Source organism: Peromyscus maniculatus, chromosome 12, assembly GCF_049852395.1.
Source record: "Peromyscus maniculatus bairdii isolate BWxNUB_F1_BW_parent chromosome 12, HU_Pman_BW_mat_3.1, whole genome shotgun sequence".
NCBI lineage: Eukaryota > Metazoa > Chordata > Mammalia > Rodentia > Cricetidae > Peromyscus > Peromyscus maniculatus.
Genome location: NC_134863.1, coordinates 78,918,968 through 78,946,954, shown reverse-complemented (window position 1 = coordinate 78,946,954; position 27,987 = coordinate 78,918,968). Strand labels below are relative to the sequence as shown.

Here is a 27,987-nt window from a genome sequence, read left to right as displayed (position 1 = left end):
GCCCTTGCTACTTGACATTTTGAGTCAGGAAGCTGGCTTTCCTGTGTTCCTTGGTGTCTTCCGCCCTTGTAGGGACGTGTTCTTCTGCTCTTTGCGTTCTTTTTTTTTTTTTTTTTTGGTTTTTTCGAGACAGGGTTTCTCTGTGTAGCTTTGCGCCTTTCCTGGAACTCACTTGGTAGCCCAGGCTGGCCTCGAACTCACAGAGATCCGCCTGGCTCTGCCTCCCGAGTGCTGGGATTAAAGGCGTGTGCCACCACCGCCCGGCCTGCTCTTTGCTTTCTTAGGGCAGTTTTGTTAGGTAAGAGCTTTAAGGCTGAAGTACATCCTCAGCCCTCTTGTGTTTCCTAACGCGGGGTTATGGCTTCCTGTTGGGCCATGCGCAGTCTGTAATGCCATTGGGATGAAAATCCAGAAAGACCTTGAGGTGGTGTGGTAGGTTGAATGAGAATGGACCCCGTGGGCTCATGTATTTTCGTGTTCGGTTTCCAGTTGGTAGGCGCCACTGTCCCGTCCTGCCATGGTGGTCTGGACTGCCTCTCTAAGACCGTAAGGAAGCCCTCGTTAACTGTTTTCTTCTATACATCGTCTCTTCACAGCAATAGAAAAGTAACGAGGACAAGAGGTTTTCCCCTTTCTTGGATGGAGCACGTTGTATAAATCTGAGCCCTTGCTCCCCCTCGAGGGCAGCCCTGTGATTATATAGTCTGAGGGAAAAGACCTGCCACGCTCCCTCCTATCTCTCCCCAAGTTGTCCTGACCCAGAGACTTGTTTCTTCCGCGTGGCTTCAGGGTTGTGTGTCCTGATAGGAATGGCAGTGCCCCTGGGTCCCTGCCTGTTCAGATTCTACATGGGAAGGCGTTATTGCACAAGAGTCTTTCTGCTACAGGTATGGGCAGTGGACCCGAGTATTTACTGGGAACATTCAGAGCTAGTGGGAAAAAGAAGGGGTATCAGGCCCTATGTGGTCCCTGTCTGTTGAATAGAATCTATGTTTAACCAGTCCCCAGGAATTCAGATGTGATTGTTACCCCCCCCACCCCACCCCACCCCCGCCACCTATGTGTGCATGGGCGTATGTGTGTGTGTGTCTTGTGTGCATGATTGTATGCCTGTGTGCACGGGTATGGGTACATGTGTATTTGGAGTGTATGTGCATATGTGTGTGTGTGCATGTGTGCATGGGTATGTGTATATGTGTGCACAGGGGTGCATGTGTCTGTGTGAGTGTGGGAGCTTCTGGTTGATGCTAGGCATCTTGCTCTATCACTCACCTGTTATACAGATACCCACCCCCTCATGACCTAATCTGTCTGAATTCACTACCTCCTCAGACTCTACCTCAAAATTCCATCCCTTTGGCATTGTTTTCCTTGTTTCAACATAAGGATTGTGGGGAACAAATATTTTACCCATAACAATTACTTTAAATTGTCAAACATTTAAAGTATAAAAATGTATAAAAATGTATGTGAAATATCATAGCAGTGACAATAAAAATTTATTGAGCCAAGATTATGACTTGTACTAGGAGAATCATCAATACACACATACTCGGAGAATCATCAATACACACACACACGCACACGCACACGCACACGCACACGCACACGCACACACACGCGCATGCACCCCATGCTTCACTTCTGGCCGCCATCACACACCAGATAGCATTCGGCCATGACTGTATGTGCTGACGGCGTGCGTTCTTCTGCTTCTCTGGCAGGGCACAGTCTCTGCAGCGAGCAGGGCAGCAGTGCTGAGGTCGCTCCAGAAGAGGGCGAGGGACCAGACCTGGAGTCTTCCGATGACACAGATCACAGCAGCAAGGTGAGAGATTTTCATTTTCACATCCCGTGTCCTGCAGGATCACAGCTGACACGCCACCTCTGCGGCTGCGTGTGCTTAGGTGGCCTCTCCGTGGGATGAAGTGTTTCTGCTTCTGAGATGCTACTAAATAGCTGGACATGGAATCCAAATTGCAGCCTTGGTAACGAACCCATATGGGAGAATCCAGGGCAGAAATCACTGGGAACGAATTGAGGCTTCTTTCGTTAATTTCTGCCCCGGCTGGAATTCCCCATTAATGCCACAATTTCATCCCATTTCCTTCCTCCGTCGTCATTTGGGCAGGATGAGGCATCATCTCAAATGCGCATAATTGAGTCAGCGATGCCTTCTTGCTACTTAGGGGTTCTGTAATGAGCCGCTTTTGAGCAATGTGCTTTCCGCCCTTGTTCAAGGTGCACTTTTTTTTACACTAAAGGGAAAGGAAACAATTTTTTTTTAAAATTAAGACAATTATACTGTTCTTTAGTTGAATACTGTGAGCAAAACCTTTTCTTTTGATACTTTGGTGTAACACAATGAGATTGATGTCTGTAATTCTGCGGGCTTCTCTTCTACTTTGTCAAGTGTTCAGTGTATCAGTAATTCGTTTGTTCCAGAGTTTCTGAAGCAATAGTGTTTAAAAACCCTTGTGTCCAAAAGACATGTTTCCAGACTGCATCACTGTATTAGTTACTTTTCTGCTGCTATGATAAAAACACTCTGACCATTATCAACTTAGGGGAGGGAAAGGTTTATTTCATCTTACGCTTCAGGTCACAGTTGATAGAAGTTAAGGCAGGAACCTGAAGTAGAAACGGTGGAAGAAGGCTTGGTGCATACCTCCCCACCACTACCTGTTTTTTGAGTTTTTCGAGACAGTGTCTGTCTCACTATTTAGACCTGGCTGGCCTTGGTCTTGCAGAAATCCCTTTGCCTCTACCTTTTGAGTGCTAGGATTAAACATTATACCACCATGTGTGGCTTAACTAACTTTCTTATACAGTCCAGGACAGTCTGCCTAGGGATGGTGCCACCTGGAGTGGGCTGAGTCCTCCTGCATCAGTTAATAATCAAGACAATGCCCCAGAGACTTGCCCAAAGGCCAGGCTGATCTGAGTATTCCCTTCTCCTCTCACATGACTCTAGCTTGTGTAATTGTCTAGGTTGACAATTAAGGCTACTCCACAATCATCTTGTCAGATAATGTTAATCTCTCCACTGCCCGTTGTTTTCCGACACTTCCCAGTCACCCACATGAACAAATCACATATTGGAAGCCAGAAGAAGGTATTGGATCTCCTGGAGCTGGAGTTATAGGTTGGGGGGGGGGGGGAGCTCTTAAACATGGAGAGTGGGAACCAAGCTTTGATCCTCTGCAAGAGCAGTGTGCTGGTTGGTTTTTTTTTGTCAGCTTGACATAAATTCAGGTCATCTGCAGAGAGGTTGTCCCAGTTGAAAGAAAGCCCCCATCAGAGTAGCCTTTGGGGCGTTTTCTTGACTAACGATTAATGCAGGCCCACCCCACTGGGAGTGGGTGGAGCCACCCCTGGGACCGTGGTCTTGGATGGTATAAGAGAGCAGGTGGCGGAAGCCGGAAGCTGGAAGCCGTGGGGCATAGCCAATACGCAGCTTCCTCCTTGGTCTCTGCTTCAGCTCCTGGCTTGGATTCCTGTCCTGACTTCCCTCAGTGATGGACTGTGACTCCAAGATAGAAGACAGAGATGCCCTTTCCTTCCCAATTTGTTTTGCATGGTGTTGATCACAGCGAGGAAACCCGGAGTAAGCCAAGTGCTCTTCCGCACTGAGCCATCTCTCCAGCTCCTGTTAGTAGCCCTTCATTGATTAAATTTCTGATTCAAGAGATTTGAAAGCAAAAAAAATTCGAATTATACAGGCAGATCTTGGTGACCGGGTCCCACGGAATATTAATTATAAAGTCATGCTAATTCTATCTGTGGCGTATAGTAGGTACCGTTTCACATAACGTCATCTTCGCAACACTCCTGAAAAAGATGCTCTCGGATTCTGTTAAGGAGGAGACTGCGGGTGGGGTTAGGCACTTGCTGAGAAACCCATGCGGTCTGTGGTATTGAAAGCAAGATAACAACCCAGTCTGGCCCTGGGCCTTGTGTTATTGATGCCTGCATTTAAATTACCTGCAGCCAGATTGTTTTGTGCCGACATTAAATACCAGGCTTCATGAAAGAGGGAACTAATTTATTAGTGGTGCTAGAGGCCAATTAGATATACAGCCACGAGCCATCTAGCCAGTTTCCTGATGCTTAATCTTCCTAAAGTGTCTCTTGATTAAGGTTAAACGCTCTGGTTGCATCGACTGTATTGGTATGTAAATTCATTTTTAAGTTGTATACTGCTGTAACCTGGAAGGGATGATTAAGCCTTGTCTGAACGCACACACGTTCATCAGGTAGAGAAAGATACCTAAGAAATTAATAGAAAGTGGATGACGAAGTGGTTCAGCGGGCTTAGGAACCTGTCGCCAAGCTTGTCAGCCTGATTTCTGCCCCTGAGATCCACATGGTGGGAGGAGCCATTGGGTCCTGCAGATTGTCATCCGACCTCCACACATGCACCGTGGCATGCCCTGCGACCAGACGTGCCTACACCCAACAGAATATTGAAATAACTGATTAGATTTGGTTGGTGTCTCTCTCTCTCTCTCTCTCTCTCTCTCTCTCTCTCTCTCTCTCTCTCTCTCTCTCTCTCTCTCTCTCTCTCTCATTTTGTCTTTTAAAGACAGGGTCTCACTATATAGCCCTGTCCACTATATTGACCACGCTGGCCTTGAACTCACAGAGAACACCTGGCAGCCTCAGCCTCCTGAGTGCTGGATTAAAGGCATGCACCATCACGTCCTACTGCATTATCAGTTTTTATTCTAGAGGGGACGTGTGAAGCCAGAGACCCTGTGGGTTGTGTGTGTGTGTGTGTGTGTGTGTGTGTGTGTGTGTGTGTGTGTGTGTGTTTCCTTCTAAATGAGCTGGATGGAAAGCAAAAGCTGTTTGTATTCTGTCTTTTCAATGAAGATTAGTTGTGCATGGCCTTTTGGAGCTGAGCAAGTGGATACCTGTGAGCTTGCTCTTCACTCGTGATGATGTAGGAATGTCACCTTGATGGGTGAGGTTGTCAAAAGGCAGGGGAGTCTAGCACCTCCCCTTGTCAGTGCTTCTTTCCTCTGTGTGACATGGTGACAGCCTTAGGTCTCCTCACCCCTAGTGACTTATTTCTCTTTGCAGCTTCTGGTCGAAAACTCTTGTTTGTGGAATGGAATGGGAGTTAGCTGAGGTCAGAGGAGCCCCGTGTCCTGCATTCCAGGCTCCCTGGTGGCTCGGACGTTGTTTCCCAGTTAGAAACTGTATTGGGATCATTTTCAGTGCCTTTCCATTCCCGACTGCTCCTGTTTTGGTTTTCATGCATGCTGTAATTGCTTGGGACGCATCCGTTTTTTGTGATGAAGCCCTAGCATGAAGTGCAGCAGGACACACACTTGAAAGAGCGGGTTTGTGTGGTGGGGGTTCCCGTGACCCCCTGAGGGGAGCAGCGAAGTTGTCCTGGCTGGCCGCTTTAATATTCCTGTGCCATTTGAGATGCTGGCCAATCAGCTGGCCCGCTGGCTGCAGGGCAGGGCCACCCACAGCCTGGGAGGGTTTTGTTGTCTTGCTGGCTTTGGCTCTCTCTTTCTGGGACTTTTATTGCTGAGGCAGGTAAAATCAAAGCATGAGTTCTTATCCAGGATACAGCCTTTGACAGCCTCCCGGAGCGAGCGCAAGTCGGGAGGGAAGCAGGTGCCTCTCTGGGGGCCGTGGCCGCTGTCAGGTCTGCATTGAGATGTGGTCACAGGTCCGCCCTGGAGAACCAGCATGGGATACCCTGGTGAGGGAAAAGCTCTCTGCAAGCGGGAAGGTGGCCGGGGCTTTCTGAGTATTTTAAGAAACTTCGGTTTCCTTGCTGAACACTTGAAGTGCTAAGGAGGAATTACCATGAGACTAGACCCCTGAGGATGTCTGCACTGTGGAAAATCAAGCGTAAACCCAGGATGGAGGACGCCAGGGCAGGTGGCCCTCTCTATCGCACACTTCATCTGGTGAGCGCTCTGCTGTTTCTGTCCGCCCCGCCCCAGGGAAGACTTGCTTCTGTGTTCATCTAATGATGCTTATGCTTGTCCCCCAGCTCCGTATTTCAGCCCCCTTTCTTTCTGGGCACCCTTGTTCACAAAGACCATGTATTGCAGCAGTTTGGGGAAGATGCGGTCAGTAGTTAGCATGCAGTTGAATTTGTGTTGGGTCTTTATATTTATCTTTTATTTTTTTCAGATTTAGGTGGAAGAAAGCTTTGGCTTTTTAAATTTTATTTTTTATCTTTTTAACTCTTACTGGTGTCCCCCCCCCCTTTTTTTTTTGCTATTGAAAATTTGCATGTATTTTATGTCCAGCGCACCATGCCCTTCCCACTCCGCCTCTGACAAGGGACTGGGAAAACAGCTGGGTGGGTGTTCTGCTCCTTTGGGTGCTTTTTCCCTTCTTTACTGCTGACTTGCAGTCGGTAAGGAAGGGCTGGCAAATCACCGGTTTAACATTAGCTGACCTACTTCTGTAGATCGGCTCCTGTAGTACATGTTAACACTCCAAAAAGAGCGCAGGAGTGAGCGCATGTCAAGAAACGGCGTGACAGCATCATACTAAGCCTTTGGAGACTGGTGCTGATACCCGGCGTCTGCCGGCCGGGAGAGTGTGTCATTGAACGAGACAAACTTTGTCTCTGCCTGGTGTCTGTTGTTGGAAGTTTGCTAGAAGAGACCTAAAAGCTGGTAGGGAACTAAAGGAACAGTGGATGACTGTAATGCCCTCTGAGACTGTGAAATGGTTTTTTTTTTTTTTGCTCCACCGTCCCTCAAAAAAAAAAAAAAAGTTTAAATAAAGGCTGTAAGATTTGAGGTCACTCTTGCTCCTTTTGAATCCGTGGGAAGTGTTAAATCGGTCAGAGTCAAAGAACAGTTTTAGAAGTCGCTCATCTGGAGGCAGACGGTGCCTTTGGTGGTTGCGTAACAGGAAGGCTTAAACAGCTGGGTCGCTCCAGTTGGTCATTGTGTGTCCTTAAGAGTCTCCCTGCCTCCCTTTGGGCTTCCTTTTCATCTTGCACAGGGGGAAAGAATGTCCTCAACACCGAGCCCACGCTGGCCTTGGTAACGTGGCCGTGGCCGGTCCTCCTTTGTTGTCTTGCCTTCTCTGTATGGTGGCCGAGTCCCAGTTTTTACTGGGGACACCTCTGCCCCTTCAAGGATTTTCAAGTCTCCAGTGCCTGTGAGTGCTACTCTGTGGTTTCTTCTGCTGATAGTCCTCAAGTGGGGAGAGACTGTGTGCCCTGCTGGAAGTACCTGGGTGGTTTTCCTCTTGCCCCAGAGCCAGAGCTGCCTTCATGGAGGAGCTTGTTGGGAACCTCCCACCCAGCCTGCCTGGCTGGGCATGTGTGTGTTCATGGTGCTAGGTGTGTGAGTGGTCCATAGCCACCTGACAACCAGCTATGAAATGGTTGGTTCTTTCTCTCTCCCTGCTGTACCCTATGTGACTGTGACCTGGATTAGAGGTTTGACCACAGTGGAGGGAGGCAGTGGAGGGAGCTGGAGGTTTAACTGGGCAACAGTATGTGAAATCAGTAGCTTAGAGACACTCCAAGGGGGCCCTGCATGTCAGAGTTTCTTCAAAGGATAATGTAGAGGTAGTGTTTTAAGCAGACAAAATTCTTAAACTTTATAGCATCTTTTAAATTCTCTCCAAACAGAAACAGCCCACTCAAAGTGATATCTACATGCATCTACTTACTAATTCTATGAAACCATCTTGTTCTTTCAAGTAACATGTATTAGCAGTGAAGAAAAAAAAAGGCCCGTGTGGAGAGTCAATGCCTTGGGATACACCCCAAAGTGTGTCCTCTTGAGTCGGGAGCAGAGTGTTGTGAAGGACCCTATTCAGCTTCAGAGAACATTCAGGATGGGTCTAATGAGAAGGGCTGAGCCCTCCAGAGGGAACCCCATGGAGCTTTTAGGTATCCCCCAAGAAACTAAGGGGTTAGGGCTCTGGTTGTCAACTCTGACTGTCTTCTACCTGTGAGATTTCTTCCAGAAGGGCACATTTTACAGTTTCCCTTTTTCTGTAGGGGATCTATCTTGAGACCCTCAGTGGATGTCAGAAGCCATGGATAGGTGGATAGTGCCAGTTCCTGCGTGCACTGCGTTTTTTCTCATGCATACATGTCTTTGATAGAGTTTAATGTTAAATTAGGCACAATAAGAGATTAATAACTAATAAACGAGAGCAACTGTGCATAAAACCTGTAATGTGTAAGAGCATAAACTATAAAGTACTTCAGTAAAGGTTTTGTAAACAGGGTTTCCCCTGAAAGGGCCAAAACAAAATGTTAGAATTTTCTGATAATAACTGAAACCTCAGAAAGTGACCCCAAAGTTAAAGTTGATCACCGCACTTCATATGGTTCTGAGTGTGTGTGTGTGTGTGTGTGTGTGTGTGTGTGTGTGTGTGCGCGCGCATTCATTTAGGACTTGATTTGGGTACTAACAGAAGAAAGGAGAACGCCCAGGCTGCTCAGAGGAGGCATCCAGGGAGTCCTCTGGGCATGGAGTGCCCGAGTGGTACCAGTTTAATTAGAAATGTACTTCACAGAGACCAAGGCAGCCCCCCTGTTCACATTCTTGAAAGTAGTGTCTTTAGGTACTCATGATATCAGAGAGGAACCAATAACCCCAAGTCCCATTCCATTCCATACCTTTTGTATTTAACCAGAAGGTGACGCCTCCTGTGTGGTGGGGCCTGACTTTTGGAGTGCCCTGCTCCTGCTTACAGGAGTTTGCCTTTTGTGCAGTTGAGGGATCTGCTCGGGATAATACACAAGGTCCGGTGGGTAATCATCTCAATGATAAAAGTGCAAGAAAGGGTGTTCTGCCTGTAACTGGAGTTCCGTGATAGGTGTGTTTGTCATGGGAGTTGTGTGTGAAGGCCAGCCAGCTGTGGTTACAGATGGAATTGTTACAGAAGCACTGTGTAAGCCACGGTGCCAGGGCCACGCTCGGTTGTTAGGTTCCTGGACCAGACAGCAAATCGGAGCAGCCCAGGGGAGCGTGTGATGGGATGGGGGCGGGTTGTCAACTCTGTCTCCTGCCTGTAAGATTGTCTCCAGAAGAGCATTTTTATCCCCCCATCAAAACCGCATTAGAAAATGTTACCTCTCTTAATTATCATTAGATCATTAAAGGGAGGCACGAACAGTTTGTTAAGTGGATATATTTGTTCCCTTGTTTCTATTGTTGTGACAAAGCCCAATTTGACGCTATCAAGATGACCTCAAGTTAGTGAAGTGACCCATAACTAATTCCTTTGTTCCCGCACCAACAGGCTTTGATGCAAAGCAGGAAGGAATCCTCCCTTTTCCAACAATCTTATTGAGATAAAACTTACACAGCATACAGTGCAGCCCATTCGGGTGGGTTTTCTATCCCTAAGAGAAGATTTTTTTGGGGGGATATCTGAAACCCACCGTTTCCTGGAGGATGCTGAACAGTACCCATGACAGGCGACATGCTTTCTGGCAGCTACTGGAGTTAACAGTAGCCATAAATAAGCCATGGCAATTAGAAGAGAGTGATAGCCATGTGAATCACTGTCCAGACTCTAGGCTTTCTTGTCTTATGCTGCCCCTAATGCACCTTTTGGTTTTGGTAGGGGGATCTGAGAAACGCTGTCTGTGTTCTCTTTGGCATATGCAAATCGTCCTTCACTGTATTTAAATCCTGTCCTGTGGAATATGCCAGGTCTTGGCTCTCCTGCCTTACTCACACACAGTCTTTGGCTTGCAGTTCTGTGGACCAGCTATTGTTTGAGGAAAGAATGTTCTTCCTAGATGATAAAGGCGTAATTCTTCACCAGCACCATCATTTCCTGGAAAAGGGCCCCTTTGAGTTTAGGATTGGAATAGACACTAGAAAGACTCTAGTGAACTAGAACGAAGAAAGTATCCACCCAACGTTACTGGTGTGCATTGGACAGACAAACCAGTCCTTACTCCAAACAGTGCCTGGGGCAATCAGGTCCATGAGACCCTGCACTCAGGAAACAGACAGAGTTGGATGTCTGTGAGTTCAAGGCCAGCTTGCTGTACATAGTGAGTTACCGGGCAGCCAGGGCTACTTAAGGAGGCCTTGTCTTTGTAAACAACCCCAAGCCAAATGCCAGTACCTCGCATTCCAGTGTAGACCCTGACTTGAAGGATCTGAGCTATGGGATTGGGGTGTTGAGGAGATCCAGGGCTTCAGTGAGGTAAGCCACTGGGCTCGCTGGGTTTACAGCACCCTGTGCTTCAGACGACATCACTCCATAGGGTGCATCAGGGAATCGTGGGCAATCATTGCAGCCTTTCCCTCAGTCGTGTCCTCGGGAGGCAGTGGAGGCTGAGGGCCACAGTGGCCTGTGTCAACTGCCTTCTGCTCAGAGGGCAGCGGAGAAGCTGGAAGTAGCAGAACTTATCAAAAATACAGTTATCTGTCTAAATGTGAAGAGTTTTAAATGACTACAGCTAGACATTGTCTTCCAGCTTGCTAAATAAGTGTACGAAACCGAGTCTGATAACTGAGTAAATAGCCTTGTTCTTTGTGCTCCTCCATGTCGTTAACTCCTTCCTTCTCGTCTGTCAGCTTCTGATGGAATGGTTCAAAACATAGGCTCTGGGCTGGGGAATGTAGCGCCAAGGCTCCCGGCTGAGCGGTGACTCCATCTGCTTTGCCTTATCGCCTGTGCCCCACAGAGCACAGAACAGGTTGCCGCGTTTTGCCGGAGTCTGCACGAGATGAACACCTCCGATTCGAGCCCATCTCCTCAGGATGCCACAGGCCCTCAGCTGGCCACCACCCGGCAACTGTCAGACGCCGATAAGCTGCGCAAGGTCATCTGCGAGCTGTTGGAGACTGAGCGCACCTATGTGAAGGTATGTCTGCCCCCAACCCCAGCCTCGGGGGGGGGGGGGGGGGGGGCTACCCACATTTCCTTCTGCAAAGAGTGAAGCGGGTCGCTGTCTGAGTTAGGGTTTCTGTTGTGTGAAGGGACACTATGACCACAGCAACTCCTAGAAAGGAAGACATTGAACCGGAACTGGCTTATGTTTCAGAGGTTTAGTCCATTATCATCGTGGTGGGACATGGCGGCAGGCAGACACGGTGCTGGAGGAGCTGAGCGTCCTACGTCTTGCAGGCAACAGGAAGTGGACAGAGTGTCACACTGAGGGAAGCTTGAGCAAAAGAGACCTCAGAGCCCGCCTCCACAGTGACACGCTTCCGCCAATAAGGCCACACCTACTCCAACAAAGCCACACCTCCTCACAGTGCCACTCCCCTTGGGGGCCATTTTCTTTCAACTCACCGCAGGCACTCCATGAGTTTTGACCTACGCCAAGGTCAAGCCACAAATGCCAAGACCTCGGTCTCTCTTACGGAACTAGTATATTGATTAACATTGATAACTATAAATTCTTAATCGTTATTTTATATACTTATATGATTGGTGGTGAATATTAAATCATCTTTCTGGCTTTTCTCAATATGTTATAAGCTACTGCTAAATCTGAATTCAGGGCCTGGGGAGATGGCCTAGTGGATAAGAGTGAGGACCTGAGTTCAAATCCCGAGAACCCACACTGGCTGCATGTGTCTGTCACAGTGTCTCTTGGGGGACAAAGGCAGATCCCAGGAGCTTGCTGGCCAGCCTAGCTCAAAACCTGGTGGGCTCCAGGTTCACCGGGAGACCCTCTCTCGAGGGAATAAGGTAGAAAATGATTGAGCACAACACCCAACATATTTCTCTGGCTTCTCCAGGCACATGCATGGTATTTGTACATAATGCAGTGTATACATACACATACACACACACATGCACACACACACACACAGTAGTTTCTTTTAAAATGTAGGATCCTAATTGTTGAGTATTTGATAAGAAAACTCTAATCAGTCATAAAGAAAGTTTCTGAACACTCATGACAATGGACTGATTAAAGTCTTTTCATAAGCTAATGTGAGTCTAGGGAGAAGGGGTGAGTTTTCTGCGTGTTATTAATTGTTCTGTTCCCACCCTGACTGACAGCAATGAGGTCTAGGTTTTTGTTTTTTTTTAAGACAAGGTCTCACTGTGGAGCCCAGGCTGGCCCTGAATTCAAAACACTCTGCTCCAGCCTCCCACATGCCAGGATTCCAGCCCACACCACCAGGGCCAGCAATCAGCCTTTAACCACTTAAATGTTAGTCTAAATTAGTCTAAATATTCTAAGTCTGGCATATTGTGACCCACAGGCCATATCTAGCCTGTTGCCTGTTTTGAAAATAAAGTTTTATTGGGACACAATCATGTCCCTTCCTGTATGGAGCTCCTTAGTGGGCTCTCAGAGTACACTGTGAGTTAAAGAATCCATTTCAGCTGTGCTCAAGGGCCTGCAGCGTCTGCAGTACTTGTAGATGAAGCCTGCTCCTTCTTGTCTTAATGGATTTCCATCACTGGCTGCTTGGCATTCACAACACAGTTTGTCTCTCCAGCCCGTAGATCCTTGTAGCCTTTTAGGTATGCTAATGAAGTGTCCTTCTGGCTCATAGGACTTAAACTGCCTCATGGAGAGATACCTGAAGCCCCTTCAGAAGGAGACCTTCCTCACCCAGGATGAGGTATGGCAGGCTGTCTTGATGTTGGGGCGGGGGGGGGGGGGCACACTGCTGTTGACTTGCTGGTAAAAAAAAATGGAGCAATGATGGGGGTACCTCTGGAATCCGTTTAGTTAGAGCAGGTCAGATACAGCCTGTGAAGTTTTGATGTGGACTTGGAGCGTGAGGGACTGCCCCATTCTGTAAGAGTAGACTTGGTAGTACTCAGACATCATAGTTTCTGAACCTCCATGTAATATGGGGTAGATTAAATTCTTTTTCATTTTTCAGCTTGATGTACTCTTTGGAAATTTAACGGAAATGGTAGAGTTCCAAGTCGAATTCCTTAAAACTCTGGAAGATGGAGTAAGACTGGTCCCTGATTTGGAAAAGCTTGAAAAAGTTGACCAATTCAAGGTAGGCCTCACTTCCAAGCCACTGTATGCTGCCCGTTTCTGTCGCTGTTGGGGTTATCTTGTGGGTCAGGATGAACCCCCATGCCATGTTGCAGGTGGTCTTTTGTTCTTTGGGAGTCTGTGGAGCTCATAGTACTGAGGGCTTCCCAGGACTTCCCAGTGGGGGGACCATCCCCAAGGGAGTTGGGGTTGGGAGAGACCCCTTTATCATCTTTCTTGTCTGATGCTGCTGACTCAATTCAACATATTTATCTGCTGATGTCTCCTTTGGAAGCTGCACCATCCTTAAGGTTACATTAGCTAGTAGCAAGTTAAATACATTAGCTAGTAACAAATTAAATTAGTCCTCTGGTCTTTCAGTAAAATCAGTTTATCCCGTTCTGGGGAACTTTGCTGATCCCTGTCCAGACGGACAGCGTCCTTATGGTCCTAGTGAGCAGGTGTGACTTGTGCCTGAGTAAGGGTTACTCACCCTCAGTTCATTTCCTCTCCCCTGGCTGGTATTCCCTGGAAGGAATTTCTCATTCCAAATTCCAGGTCAACAAAACTCATTGAGGTGTGTGTTGGCTTACATGCACCCGCCCTGTGCTTTTAAAAACAAGGTCAGCTATGGTATAATTGGCAAAGCACTGTGCATATTTAATGTATAGGCTCTGATAAAGTATGTGTGTATGAGTACACACACACACACACACACACACACACAAAACCTGTGAAACCATCACTACAGACAGGACAATGACAAAATCATCTCTGAAAGCCAGTTCCTACCACTGGTGATTTCCTGCTCCTGCCTCTCAGTACCTCCCATCCACAGGCAGCATGCTCTGCATCCTGATGGTGTAGATGTATTCATCAGGCTGATGGAACTTTCTCTTGGGGATCTGCAGTGTGCACTAGCCTGTGGGGCCTTCGGAAATTCTTTAGGTGAGCAGCATTGGGCAGCTGTGGTCAGAGTGTAGGAATCCCTCCCATTCTGTGAAGCAGGCACTGGAGATACTGCTTTATCTGGTTACTGTATGGTAAACACTTAGTAACTGTTATTGTAAGCAAAGGAGTGGATTTTTGTGGTCCTTCCCAGTTTTTCCTGTTTAGTTTGTGATCATGACTCTGGTAGACACATCTTTACATAGTCCTGCAGCCAGGGCACTTGAGAAGTGTAGGAAGAGTTGGACATGAGGAAGAGATTTGAGGTCTCTGTTTACTGTGGATGCCAATTAAGTATGGCCTAAGGCAGACATTTTCTCCATCAGTAGACTATCTGAACTTCCTCTGAATTGTGTGTATCAGATAAATGGCATATTTGGGAAATCAGGTTATCATTTACAGCCCTTGCTTGGAGCCTTTAATTACTTTGTAAAAAATATTATTGTTATCATTGTTATCATCATCATCATCATCATTATTATTGTGTGTGCACACATTTGGAGGCCAGAGGGCCTTCCACCTTACATGGGTCCCAGGGACAGAACTTGGGCTCCCAAGTTTTCAAGGCAGGTACCTTCCTTTAACTGCTCATCATCTCATCATCCCGCGTTGTAATTCTAAGCCTTCTCTGAGCAAGACTAGGCCCATGTGAACTTTCTGGAAGATGTTTTTCTGAGGCCTGCTCTTTTGTTCACTTGCATAAAATGGGTGGGATCAAAAGCATCCCACAAGGTGTATCTGTCCTAACAAGGAAGTTGTGTCCTGATGTGATCCTCTTGGGGCTGTAGTCCACACCTGAATGTGGCTCTTGCGTTGGTATTGCTTAGGTTCTTATCTACTCCCAACAGAGGGGCTTTGGAGAAGGTGGAGGCGGTAACCAGGGGCATGTCTTCTCCACTTTGGAGGTGTAAGCCTTTCCTACATTTGTCTGGTTTGTCTCTTCTCTCTCCCAATAAGGAACTCATGAGAGAACTCAAGCTATTTCTGCCTTCCCAAAAATCTATTATTTTCTCATCGGCATTCAAACATCTCAGATAGGTACATTGAACACTCCCACTGTAAATACTGAGAAGACAAAACATACAACATCTATAGAATTCATTGCAAACCAAAATAAGTTTCCACGATCAGTTTTAGGACATTGATGAACAAAGAAAGGCTTTGGCAGGCCTGGAGACTGGCCGGTGCAGAGTGAGACTGGTGTGTTTTCCTGCTCGTGCCTGCCGCTGCGGCTGCAGCGCTGGGTCTACGTGAGGAGGGAACTGAACCCATTGCCCATTTTCTCTTTAATCTAGAAAGTGCTGTTCTCCCTGGGGGGATCCTTCCTGTACTATGCGGACCGCTTCAAGCTCTACAGTGCCTTCTGTGCCAGCCACACGAAAGTCCCCAAGGTCCTGGTGAAAGGTAAGGCAGGGCTGGGTGGTTTAGACCGGTGTGCTGGCTGCCAGTTCACATTTGTGTGGGCGTCTTCTTGCAATAATGTAAAATCCACTCCCCCCACCCCCCACCCCAAGACATGGTTTCTGTGTGTAGCCCTGGCTGTTCTGGAATTCGCTCTGTAGACCAGGCTGGCCTCGAACTCACAGAGATCTACCTGCCTCTGTCTCCCGAGTGCTGGGCTTGAAGGCGTGTGCCAGCCCTGCCCGATTTCTCCTGTTCATTAATCTCTGTTATAATTCACCATGCTTCACATGCCCTTCGTTTCAGAAGGTCATCTTTCCTGCACTTGTTTTTATTCACAGGTGTGTGGTAGGAGCTGTCAGTGTTACTACTGAAGTTACTGCAGTTAGGTTTGCACAGACCAAAGTATAGTTTTTATGTTGGGAACGTTCTCTTGTTCTCTTTTCTTACCGCCCCTTCCCCTTCCTCCCCTTCCCCCCCCTCTCCTTTCCATTTCATTCTCCCCACTTTCTACCCCACTTCCCCATCCTCCCCCTCTTTCCCCCTCCCATAATTCCCTCCCCCTTCTTCAAGAATCTAGCTGAGGGCCTTACGTGTGCAAGACAAACCCTGCCCTTGAGTTGCACCCCCCAGCCCAGATGCTTCCCTTGGGGGTTTTGAGAAAATGAACATTGTGCACATCTCCAGAACCTCTCTGCAGCCTCCACGGGTCACTGTATGGTGGTCTGCAATATGTAAAACGTTGATCTCCCAGAAATAAGAGAGGAATGGTAGTTGGCAGAGGCTGGGATGGGGATGGGGTTAATAGGAAGAGGGTGGTTAGCAGGTAGATAATGCACTAAAGAGAATAGCTCGGTTCTGTGTGCACAGCAGAGGGTATGGCACTGTGGTAGAGGTCACCTTGCATGCAGAAGGCCTTAGGGTCAAGCCCCAGTGCCTCCAGGAGAACATCAAAAGCATGGCGGAGTGACGGTGATTAGCAGTAATTAGAAGAAGCTGAATATTGTTAACACAAAGCGATGGAAATGTTTTGAGAGATATTCTGAGTGTTCTCGCTGATCATCATGTACGCATGTATTAAATTATCACACCCTACCCCATGAATATGTATAATTACTACATATCCAAAAAAAAAAAAACTACATCTGGTCCATTGTGGCAGCACACATTTGTAATTCCAGCACTCGGCAAACTGAGACAAGGTAGGATTTTGAGTTCAAGACCAACCTGGACCATCTGGCTAGATCTTGTCTTAAAAAAAACAAAAACAACAACCCCCCCCCCAAAAAAAAAAAAAAAAAACAGTTCAATTTAATCAAAAGATTTTTACAGGTCAGTGTAATACATACTGTTTTGCCCAGATCGTAACCCCCAGAGAGACCACCAAGGACTAGCATACCAGAATGCAAAAGCAAGATTTATCTGTTACAAGTCATGACAGGGAACTCATCTCAAGCCATCTCAAGTGAGGCAGAGAAGAGTTACTCTTTCTTGGGGAAGTTAGTTTTTATAGGTAAAACCCATAAAATTTCTTAGAGGGGAGGGGGTTAGTACGGGTCCATCCTTGATTGGTCCAGTTTTTCCTGGGCCTGGACTTTATCTTATTCTAGCTTATCTGTTTGCCCTGTCAGGAGTTTTACAACTCCTCTCCGGGGTCTGGTCATGTTATCTCCGGAGAGGGGCATCTCGTGGTTAATAGGTTACCATCAGACATCCTGACTCTGTTCTTTTGTTCCTGGGGCTGGCACCATCATTTCTGGGGGCTTGAAACTGGCCTGGGTCTATCTATGTTGAGATATCTTTGTCTAAGGCCCCCTTTTTGAGACAATAGAGTGAGGGTCTTGTGCCTAGATCGAGTCCCCAAAGCTGCCACTGGAGACTTTAGGTACAGAATGCAAAAGTAAGGTGTATTCTAAGTTTACAAGCCTCCAAGGAGGCTCTTCCAAATCTCTCACTCACAGCAGGGAGGTTGGAAGGAGCCTCCCCTTTCTTTGTGAGGCTAGTTCTTAAAGGCACAGACCATATAATTTATTTTAACCCGCCTCCCTTTTTTAGTCTTTTGGTCGAATATCCTGACTGTGTTTTCCAAAGTCCCTGTAGCAGATACAGCCACCTGGGGAAAAGGGGTCTAAGTTCTTATCTACACTTAGGAATCCTGGTTTAAGCTTCTCTTTGTCTGTAGGGGATAGAGTGGGGGGTTTTACTGAGGTATCACACATACTATATATGTATTAGCCATTGCTGTAGACAGAGTCCCTCCCAAGGGTATTAAAGAAGTGCTTCTTTGGAAGACAGAATCAGGACACAGTTTGGCTTCAAATGGCCTTTGGAAATGAGTGTGCTTTTCCTCAGCATTGCTAGGTGGCTGCCAAGAAAACGTTTCTCATCAAGTCCCTGGCTGAATAATTTCCATGTGTTGTGTTGATGTTTGCTACCCAAGAGAACTAGCTTGGCTTAATGTAAAACCAACGTTAGGAAATGCTAGAATAATGCAGGTCTTTGGATAATAAGGACTCTGCCCCAGATAATGTGAGGCATGCTGGGAGTGCTAGTCTGTGCAAAAGTATTCTGAGAATTTCTCTGCCATGCTGTCTGGTGTCAACCTATGTTTTCACACATGTGTATTGGCTGTGTGTGTGTGTGTGTGTGTGTGTGTGTTTCTTTTAAAACTTTTATTGATTGCTAATCATTATCAGACGGCCAAAATAAACATTATAGTTATTTGCTCTATAGTGAAGTTATATATGCATTATATTCTTCTAAGTAATTAGTACTTTTTAAAATCACTCCATTAGATTAAATTTGCCTCTGTGGATTTTTTTCTTAATTCAATAACATTAATTTTTCCATCTGAAAAATATTATACCATCACTCCAAATTGTCCATAAAACAGTAGGTATGGCCTACATTTTTTAATAGTCAAGTGAGCTGGAAGTTTTTGGAGAATTTGTGTCTTCCATCTTAGACTAGGTAGGCTGGTTGGGAGGACTGCAGTGTGCCCTGAGAGCCTGCTCCCCCCCCTAGGAAATGTGCTTCATGACTTAGTGACTGTCTTAGTCAGCGTTTCTAGTGCTGTGAAGAGACCATGACCACAGCAACTCTTATAAAGGGAAACATTTCAATGGGTGTCTTACAGTTTCAAAGGTTTTGTCCATTTAGTCCATTATCATCATGGTGGGACATGGCGGCGTGCAGGCAGACATGATGCTGGCTACATCTTGATCAGAAGGCAACAGGAAGTGGACTGAGACACTGGGCATGGCTTGGGCATAGATGAGACCTCAAAGCCAGCCCTCACAGTGACACCTTCCTCTAACAAGGCCACACCTACTCCAACAAAGTCACACCTCCTAATAGTCCCGCTCCCTCTGGGGGCCATTTTCTTTCAAACCACCACAGTGACCAACAGCTGTATTTTGCACATAAGAATCCGGATATTAGAAATCAGGTTTCTCCATGTGTCAGCTCTAGAGCTAGCCCAGCTTCTGTAGCATGTCTAGGTTACTGTCCCCATGTCCTTTTTGAAAGGAGAATCATGAGCTGAACCTGTGAAATCTGATCCCCCTCCTCCTCCCCCTCTCCTCCCTCTTTCCTCCCTCTTTCCTCCCCCTTCCTTCCCTCTCTTCTCCACCTCTCCTCCTCCTCCTCCCTTTCTCCCCCTCTCCTCCCCACCTTCCCCTTCCTCCTCCACTTCTGAGACACGGTCTCACTCTGTCGCCCTGTCTAACCTGGAACATGCCAGCCACATAGACCAGTCTGACCTTGAAGTCACAGAGACTCACCTGCCTCTGCCTCCTGAGTGCTGGGATTAGAGGCATAGGGTGCAGGGCCCAGCTCGGTTCTTCCTAATAGGATTTTAAGGGGCTCAAAAAGCTGTGGCCGTGTGAGCTCATCTCCTGGGGTTGCTGCTGGTCTTGCTGTTTCAAGGCAGGAGGACTCACCACTTCATGACGCCCTTGTATGTCCCGTATTACGTATCACTACTAACCACTTGGGGTGGAGATCTGTTTTTCAAAAATGAATAACCACTAAGTTCTAGGAAACTACTCATTTATTCAGAAACTGTCAGGTTCCCCTGACAGACTGGGTGCTGTTGGGAAGAATCTAAGTCCATGGAGAGCTGTGTCTAATTTCTGATGGACAAACGTAATCCTGATGACATGTAGGTTCTGAGTGTGAAGAATGAGTTTGTTCCAGTAGTGATGATGCTTGTATACCGATTTGTTCTAAAGACTGCAACTCCAAAATAGACGAACAGAAGAAACGTGCGGGGCAGGGTATGGAGGGAGGGCCTCGCTCTTCCTCTTGCAGCCTGCATTGGGGCAGCCACCCCGCCAGCACTGTCCTATGTCCCCACCAGCCCAAGCATTGCAGGTGTCCACTGTGAAGTGCCTTGAGCATCCCATGCCTCCCTTCTCATGTGTTTTTGCCTCGCTCCACCAGTACTCTGCACCTGGAAGGCATTAGCCATTTTCCCAGTCGTCCTGGTGCGGACCCCTTCCCGCTGCTCCCCCCCCCCCCCAGGGGCCACTTGCCATCCCAGCTGGAACACGGATGAGGATGAAAGTGAGGCTGGGAAGAAGGTGCTTGCCAGTGGGTCAGCTCCCTGCCATCCAGATGCTAACAGCTGGTAGCACCGAGCTGACATGGAGCAGATTGTTCTGAGGTTTCTGGCCTCACTCCACTTAACAAGGCTACAGGATGCTGTTTCTGTTTCTGGCTTTTTCTGCCTGCTTTAAAGAGGTCTTCCCAGCAATGAAGTGCTTGGAAGCTTGGGAACCAGGCGGAGATTTCAGCTGGAGGCACTAAGGTTATTATTCTGGTGTGGAGGGGCTGGCAGATCAGATTGTAGCTGTCTTTGCCATTCATGGGTCCCAGGAGGAGGGGACAGCCATGCAGCATGGCCCCTTGGGGAAGCACTGGGATTGTTTAGGAGACAGAGGAATAGCATGCCACCGTGAATAACTTCAGTGGGCTCCGGGGTGTGGCCGACGCTGAGCAGTGTGACATTTGGCCCTGAGGTGATGAGCAAAGGCAGCCGGTGAGGACCCAGAGTGTCAGCGCCTCCTGGAACTGACAGGTGTGGGAGAGGTACGCTCTGAATTGATTTTTTGCAGGCAGTTCATCTGCTATCTTTAGGAGTTGGCTAGGCCTGGGAAGAGCAGTCTCCCCAAGGACAGTAGGAGTCAAAATGTCAGAACAGAAAGACATGCTCAATATGAGGAGGGTGAACAAGGTGATCCTTTAACTAGTCTGCATCCCCACCAAACGCACCCATGACTGACAGGCGTATCCGGTGTGTGCCTCGGCGGAGACCTCCTCCCTCTCCCCGGAGCCTGCTGGGCCCAGTCCTATAAAAAGATGCCTTGGGATTAGAGTGAGTGTGAGACGAAGTGCGAAGGGAACCTCTGGGGCCGGCCACCCTGAGGGTCTGTGTTCTGTCCCTTCCAGCCAAGACGGACACAGCCTTCAAGGCGTTCCTGGACGCCCAGAACCCGAGACAGCAGCACTCGGCCACACTGGAGTCTTACCTCATCAAGCCCATCCAGAGGGTCCTCAAGTACCCGCTTCTGCTCAGGGAGCTGTTTGCACTGACGGATGCGGAGAGTGAGGAGCATTACCACCTGGATGGTGAGCACCTTCCCTTTCTTCCCCCAGCCTCTCCACACCCCTGTGACCCCTGTCCCAGCCAGGCCTCTGCACAGCCCCCTTCCAATGCCTGTGTTCTTCTAGTGGCCATCAAGACCATGAACAAGGTTGCCAGTCACATCAACGAGATGCAGAAGATCCATGAAGAGTTTGGAGCTGTGTTTGACCAGCTGATTGCTGAGCAGACAGGAGAGAAGAAGGAGGTGAGGCGCCCCCTTCCCCCCCCAGCTTTGATGCTCTCTTTTTTTGAGGTGTGATTGTTTTCTCTGGAAGGTGTTGTACAAGACTTTTCCTTGGGTGGATGCAACACACACATGTCTACTCACTCCAGACAAGGATCCCATGATAGACCAAAGTATGAATACCTCCCAAATCCTACGTGGTGAACCAATGAGTTTTATTGGGGTTACTTGCAGGAATATGGGTGAGGGGTCACTTACAGGAGCAGAAATGACTCAAAGACAGCTGCACCACCAAAGCCCACCCCAGCATGGGTGACAGCTCAGAAAGCCGGGAACCTGGAGCACACTGCACAGCCTGCGGGCAGCTCGACAGGGTAGAGCGTGTCCTTTCCAAGTGACTCGGTTGGTCTAAACCTCTTCCAGGCAGCTTGGCTGGTTTCTCCTTCTTCCAGGTGCCAGGTCTGGTCTGAGAATCTTTGCATCTTGGCTGGTCTGAGAGTGACTCTTGGCTGTCTTTATTGCTTACTCTGGGAGGGCGGGGCCTAGCAAATCTGGTCAGTTTCAGGGACTTCCTGAAGCAGTTTTGAATTATTTACCTTCTGAGGAGCTTCCTGGGAGATGGAATGTTTCAGTCTTCAGGAAACTGCTACACAACAGTAGGACTCTTGTCTTTGAAGCCTTAGCTTTTTTTTTTTCCTGTTGCTTTGGTAAAATACTCAGGCCACCACACTTGAAAAGGGGCCTTAAGTTGGCTCACCACTCAGGGTAAAGTCTACCATGGCTGGGTGGGTAGTCATGGCCGCAGAAGTGTGAAGAAGTCGGTCGCATTGTGTTGTCAGTTAGAGAGAGCAGTGGGTACATGCCAACGGCCAGCTTGCCTTTATTTCACACAGTCCAGGATCCATGCCCACGATTAAGATGAACCTTCCCAAGGCAATTAAGGCCAGCCTTCACCTAGACAGCCCTTCACAGGTGTACCCTGTGGTCTGCCTCCTAGGCATCGGATTGACAGTTATGCTCAAAGCCACCCATGAATTTTTATTTTCACCAGAGCTTTTTCTTGGTAAACATGTTTCTGATGCTCTGCTCTTAGCCTTTGGGGTCTCCGATTTTAATCCGTACTGCATGTAGAAGTGAGTGTCATTACCCAGGCTGGGCTGTTTCTGTGAATGCCATCGAAGGGTGACTGTGAGTCCCCAGATTAGACTATCTGCCATTTATCTAGTCCCAGCCACATAGTTGGTTCTTGATAAGTGATCGTTAGGTGAATGCCAGTTCCAGTGACTAATTCTTTTCCCCATACCCGAAACGCTGCTTCAAAGAAGCAACCACATGGCCACACACACCTAAGAAAGGCTTAGAGTGAATCAAAAATTGTTCCAGTGTTACATGAGCTTCCATGAAAAAAAATGTTGGCAATACTGAGGTGAATTGTAAAGATATGACTATACTAGCAGTCATCAATGTTGCGATATGTCTAGATTCAACTGGAGAGTTTTTTCTATTCTGCATTATGCTTCTGCCTAATGGACGGGGAGAGAGAACCATGCTTCTGCAGTGATTAGTGGGGTGGGGGCCGAGCTGGCGGAGCTTGCTCGCCTACTCTGCGGAAGATGCCTCCCTCACAAATACAAAGGGCCGTTATCCAGCTGTTTGGGTTTTTTTTTTTTTTTTTAAAATTACACGTATTTGTGGGGTGTGGGTGTGGATGTCACAGTGTTTGGAGGTCTGAGAACAGCTTGTCAGAATCACTTCTCCTCATCCACCAGCTAGTGCCTTTACCCCCTGAGCGCCATCTTGCCAGCCCCAGGCTCATTTACATGCCCTCAATGAAACAGCACAGGTTTTCAGACTGTCAAAAAGATAACATTTGGAAGGCAGTGAGGCGAAAATGGGATGGAGACGTGAAAATGAGCGTGTGAGGATGCACGCGAAAGCCCAAGCGCTTGGGTTGGTGTGCACACAGTAAAGAGCTTTTGAGGTGAGTTGTAGATGGGGGCAAACAGGGGTTTCTGCAGCTGAAGGAAGTCAGTGAAGGCCACTTCCAGCCTGGGCATGATTGCATATCTGCCCCCCCCACACACACACACCCCACAGAGTTGGTATGGCTTCAGCCCACTGTGCAGCACCAGGACCTGAGAGCCTGGGGAGGCGTCCTGTAGAGGATGTGGCCTTTCCAACTGAAATGCAGGCCTTTGCCCCTGTGCGATAGAACAATAGAACACAAGAGCGTGCCCCGCTTAGGGGCAATGGTTTTATCTATCTGGGTTTAGAAAACACAAATGCTGCTGTTTTGAAATATCTGGTCATTCTTCTCAAATAGTTTTTGTTTTTTTGTTTTGTTTTGTTTTTTGTTTTTCGAGACAGGGTTTCTGTGTAGCTTTGCGCCTTTCCTGGAACTCACTTTGTAGACCAGGCTGGCCTCGAACTCACAGAGATCCACCTGGCTCTGCCTACCGAGTGCTGGGATTAAAGGCGTGCGCCACCATCGCCCGGCCTTAAATAGTTTTAAAATCTCCCTAAGTTAAAAAAAAAAAAGGTAAGAAGAAAACCCCATAGTTTCAAAACACAGCCTGGCATGGTTAGCAAGCCCAGTGCCACACGGCTGCCCGCAGGAGGCTGACACAGAAGCGTCAGGAGCAGGAGGCTCCCAGTGTCTGTGGTTCCACAAGAATAAAACCCTGGGGGGAGCGGGCCTTGGGGCCCATGCCAGGATTATCGGCCAGCGTCACACACCGTCACACACCACTGCAGCAGCGTGTGTCATAGTACAGCTGTGCAGGTGACTGTGGGGCGGGGACACAGGGTTGATTCTTGATCCCGGAAGTTCCCTTTCATTGGCAGCGTCCAGTGAGAACCTAAACTGAATTGTGAGCAGTTTGTAAGCAGTTAGGAATATTGGCCAGGGTCTGCAGAGTCTTGCTGAAATGGACGCATCTTAGGGACATAGGGCACCCGAGTTCTCTTTCATCACCAGCTTTCCTTGGGATGTCACTGAAGATAGATATGTTCGCAGAAGACAAAGATGGCAGGTAAATATTTCAGGATGAACCTGGACCTTCAGTATTCCTAAATTCCCACATTGGGGGAGTTTACTTTGGGGAGTTTATCTGGGCCCTGTAGAACATTACTTTTGCTCAGCCAATTAGAAGCAGCCAGGGGGATATTCTCCCTTAGAGGAGTGCCTCCAATAGCCGGATTCAATAAGGCACTCTAGTCCATTAATGCAACCCTCTTAGCAGAATTCACTCTGGACACTTCAAAGGAGGACTCAAAAGGGCCGTTGGAGACCCAAGCAGGGTGATTGGGCAGTGTGGGCAGCCCCGGGCTTCTTGTTACCTTCGCCAAGTAGAAACCGTCCAGACATCTCAGGGGTTACAGCTGTCCATTTTTACCCATGCCCATTAAGACTTCCTTCTAGGAACCATTTGAGGTGTGAGGATCCCAATTGCTGTGTTGTGTCCATGGCAGGACTGTAGAAGCTCCCGAGGGTGGATAGAGATGTGTTACACCAAGTTCCCTACCCAATCATGGCCATGCCCCAGATCACAAGGGCGGGGATGTAAATTCTATGTAGTCTGGAAGGAGAGACTAGAACATCACATGACAGAAGGTGCATGTCACACACACACACACACACACACACACACACACACACACACACACACAATTTTGTTTCCTGGAGGAAATAGTTTAAACAACAATCACAAAGACTTGTTAAAGACAAACTACCTAAGACTGTAGATGTCCTGTGGGCTTGGTTGATGTGTGTTACTTAATATCTATAAGCATATTAATACGATCTCTTAATATTTTGCCCTTGGTAATGATATGCCCCAGCAATATCTACAGTAATTATTATAACCCCCATCAAGGGAGGTGGCACCTCCATTCATTCCCGACAGAGCTATTCTCCAGCATTGCAGCTGGCTTTGGTGGCCAGAGAAGGCTGCATTGTGTTGACGGGCTGCCAGGTTGTTGCTATGCATAAACATCGTAGGAACACCTTGAGGTCCTGTGCCACAATGTCAACGGGAGCTGTTTGTTCTCTGGAAATGAAGTATCAAGCTTTCCAATGTTTGAAATATTGACTTAATGAAGAGAGAATTGGGCTTAATTTTTACAGACCTCAAGAACTGAAGTGAGTGGTCAGCAGGTCAGTGCCTGAAGAGGCATATTTGAAGAACTTACAGTGGTTTCTAGTGCTTCCATAGGTGAGATCATGGACTGTGATAGTTGTAGACTCTTGTCCTGGGACATGCTTACATAGATCCCAGATGATCCTCTCACCTGTAATTACACTGCAGAAAGCATTTCTCAGTGGGAAAAGGGAGTGCTAATTTTTTTTGTCAATTAGAAGTCGAATTACTTGGGAAGAGGAATTTTAATTGAGAAAATGCCTCGACAGATTGCCTATAGGCAAGTTTGTAGGGCACATCCTTGATTCATAATTGGTGTGAGAGGGTCCAGTCCACAGCAGAGCAGTGCCATCCCTGGACAGGAGGTCCTGAGTTACTTGAGAAATCAGGCTGGGCAAGCCGGTAAGCTGCACTCCTCCATGGCTTCTGCTCCAGGTCCAGCCTCCAGGTCCCTGCCGTGTGTTCTTTCCTGCCATAACCACCCTCCATGGTGGACTGCAATCCCAAGCTGCTTTTGATCATGGTGTTTGTTTATCACATTGCAAACCCTAACTCGGATGGGGGAGAGGAGGTTGTAATTGATTTTTGCCACTTTGGGAAGTGGGTAGATGATTCCAAGAGAACTTTATACATGACTTATGCTCCAAGACTTCCAGGGAGCACCTGAATCTGTGGTAGTCCTAAATCCCTAGGTATCCCACATACCTTTCCTCTACATACACACTAGTTAGACACCATTTCTACCTTAATGATGCGCTTCCCACACCTGGTGGCCACGTGGCCATGCCTTTGCAGTTTGACAGGACAGCAAAACTAGAATAAAGCTTGGTTGGCTCACAATGTCATGGATAGTTGAGCTGTGATGTTTCTCCCCCTCAGTTAAGTTGAAATCTTTTGTCTTCTGAATGGGAAAGAAGCACCTTGGCTTTTTATATCAAAATTGATAGCATCATTACTCTTAGGCTTTGGAGCCATTTATTAAACCAAATATCGTGATATCATAACAGGTGACTTGATATTTCAGATGGCTACTAAGTGATAGCTGGGCAAGTGGCACATCTGGTGTGGGTACTCTGGATAGTTCCAGTCTCAGGAAGAACGAAGAGGGGTGGTGGGAGGTCTCATCACATTGTCTGGGATGTTGTCAATTTAAAGTGCAGGGATGTCTCTTCGTGGGATTTTTCATTGAATGTTTTCAGATCCTCCTTGACAGGCAACCGGAAGAACCTTGGTGCTGTCAGGTGTGAACACAAGGCTACCATGGCCTCCATGGTGCTGTCAGGTGTGAACACAAGGCTACCATGGCCTCCATGGTGCTCTCAGGTGTGAACACAAGGCTACCATTGGCCTCCATGGTGCTGTCAGGTGTGAACACAAGGTTACCATGGCCTCCATGGTGCTGTCAGGTGTGAACACAAGGCTACCATGGCCTCCATGGTGCTGTCAGGTGTGAACACAAGGCTACCATTGGCCTCCATGGTGCTGTCAGGTGTGAATACAAGGCTACCAATGGCCTCCATGGTGCTGTAAGGTGTGAACACAAGGCTACCATGGCCTCCATGGTGCTGTCAGGTGTGAACACAAGGCTACCAATGGCCTCCATGGTGCTGTCAGGTGTGAACACAAGGCTACCATGGCCTCCATGGTGCTGTCAGGTGTGAACACAAAGCTACCATTGGCTTCTTTGGGTCATCATGTCTGGTTGGGGTCTAAATAAACCCCTTGGCTGAGTGTTAGTACTTGACCGTGAAGGGAGCAGGATTAGCATGTGACCGACCACACGGTCTCTGAGGAGTTCATTGTCCATTGCACACATGTCTAGCAGGAAATCTTCAGACTTCTGCTTTGGCTTTCCCCTTCTAAAGTGAAGTAAGGTTTTCTTTACTGAACTGGGAAAAGGGAAACTGATTTGATCCCGCAATTCCTGAAGACTACACTCAGTGGTGTCACTCCCAGAGTTTTCTGGGGGGTATTTGTCACTGGCCACCAATGCCGTTAGTTCTCCTGGAGAAGTTGTCTTCATTGGGTAGAAGAGCTTTAATTTTATAGACTGGATTTCACGTATTTGCTGTTGTGACCCCTGGCTTATACCCTTTTGTCATCTCATTCCTAAAATTTTGGTAGACAAACATAAAACAAAGGAAAAAAGAACATTTTTTTTTTTTTGCGCACCCTATGTGGCTTTTGGTAATCTCAGAGATTCCTATTCCAGTGTGGACATGCCTGCCATATGAATTAACAGATTGGTTTCATTAAAATGTCATCGTGTTGTTTCCAGGTCAAACAAGGCAAAGGTAATGACGTTGTTTGGCATTGCTAGGTATTATGACATCTACAGCTTCAAGTGGGCGATGGTGCTGACTGACACTAAGAAAGGACCTTTAAAATGCACTGTGTCACTTTCCATGTTCCTTTTTAAATCCTTCATGTCTATTAATAAATAAATGTTGCATTGGATGTTTCTAAACTTAAAATGAGATTATATCCTCCTAAAGCTATGTTCACTTAGAAATGTCTAAATAAAAAATATATTTAATTACTCAATAAGCTCACTACAAGTTGAAACTGTGGTAAGTCAAAGCCATCTGTCTGTATTTATAGCACACAGTATGATATTTTGATTCATACACATTGTGGAATGACCAAATAAAGCTGTCTAGCCATACCTAAGTGTCCGTACTAAGCAAGTGTTCTTTAGGAACAATGTTTTCACGAACTGTAGTTGACATCGGCC

The 27,987-nt window shown here is 47.5% G+C and overlaps 1 protein-coding gene across 8 annotated transcripts in view; it reads left to right on the top strand.

Moving 5' to 3' along the window:
* Positions 1-27,987, top strand: part of Tiam1 (TIAM Rac1 associated GEF 1) — a 403,079-nt gene that overhangs the window by 358,970 nt on the left and 16,122 nt on the right. For 7 of the 8 annotated variants that reach the window (XM_015987745.3, XM_076549156.1, XM_076549155.1 and 4 more), the window contains 7 exons: positions 1,725-1,828; positions 10,661-10,840; positions 12,495-12,563; positions 12,831-12,956; positions 15,178-15,286; positions 20,735-20,914; positions 21,017-21,135. In XM_015987745.3, the coding sequence (XP_015843231.1) occupies positions 1,725-1,828; positions 10,661-10,840; positions 12,495-12,563; positions 12,831-12,956; positions 15,178-15,286; positions 20,735-20,914; positions 21,017-21,135 (887 nt within the window). Of the gene's footprint in view, positions 1-1,724; positions 1,829-5,531; positions 5,934-10,660; positions 10,841-12,494; positions 12,564-12,830; positions 12,957-15,177; positions 15,287-20,734; positions 20,915-21,016; positions 21,136-27,987 lie in introns of those variants that run through there. The other variant, XM_006994267.4, reaches the window with a different exon arrangement.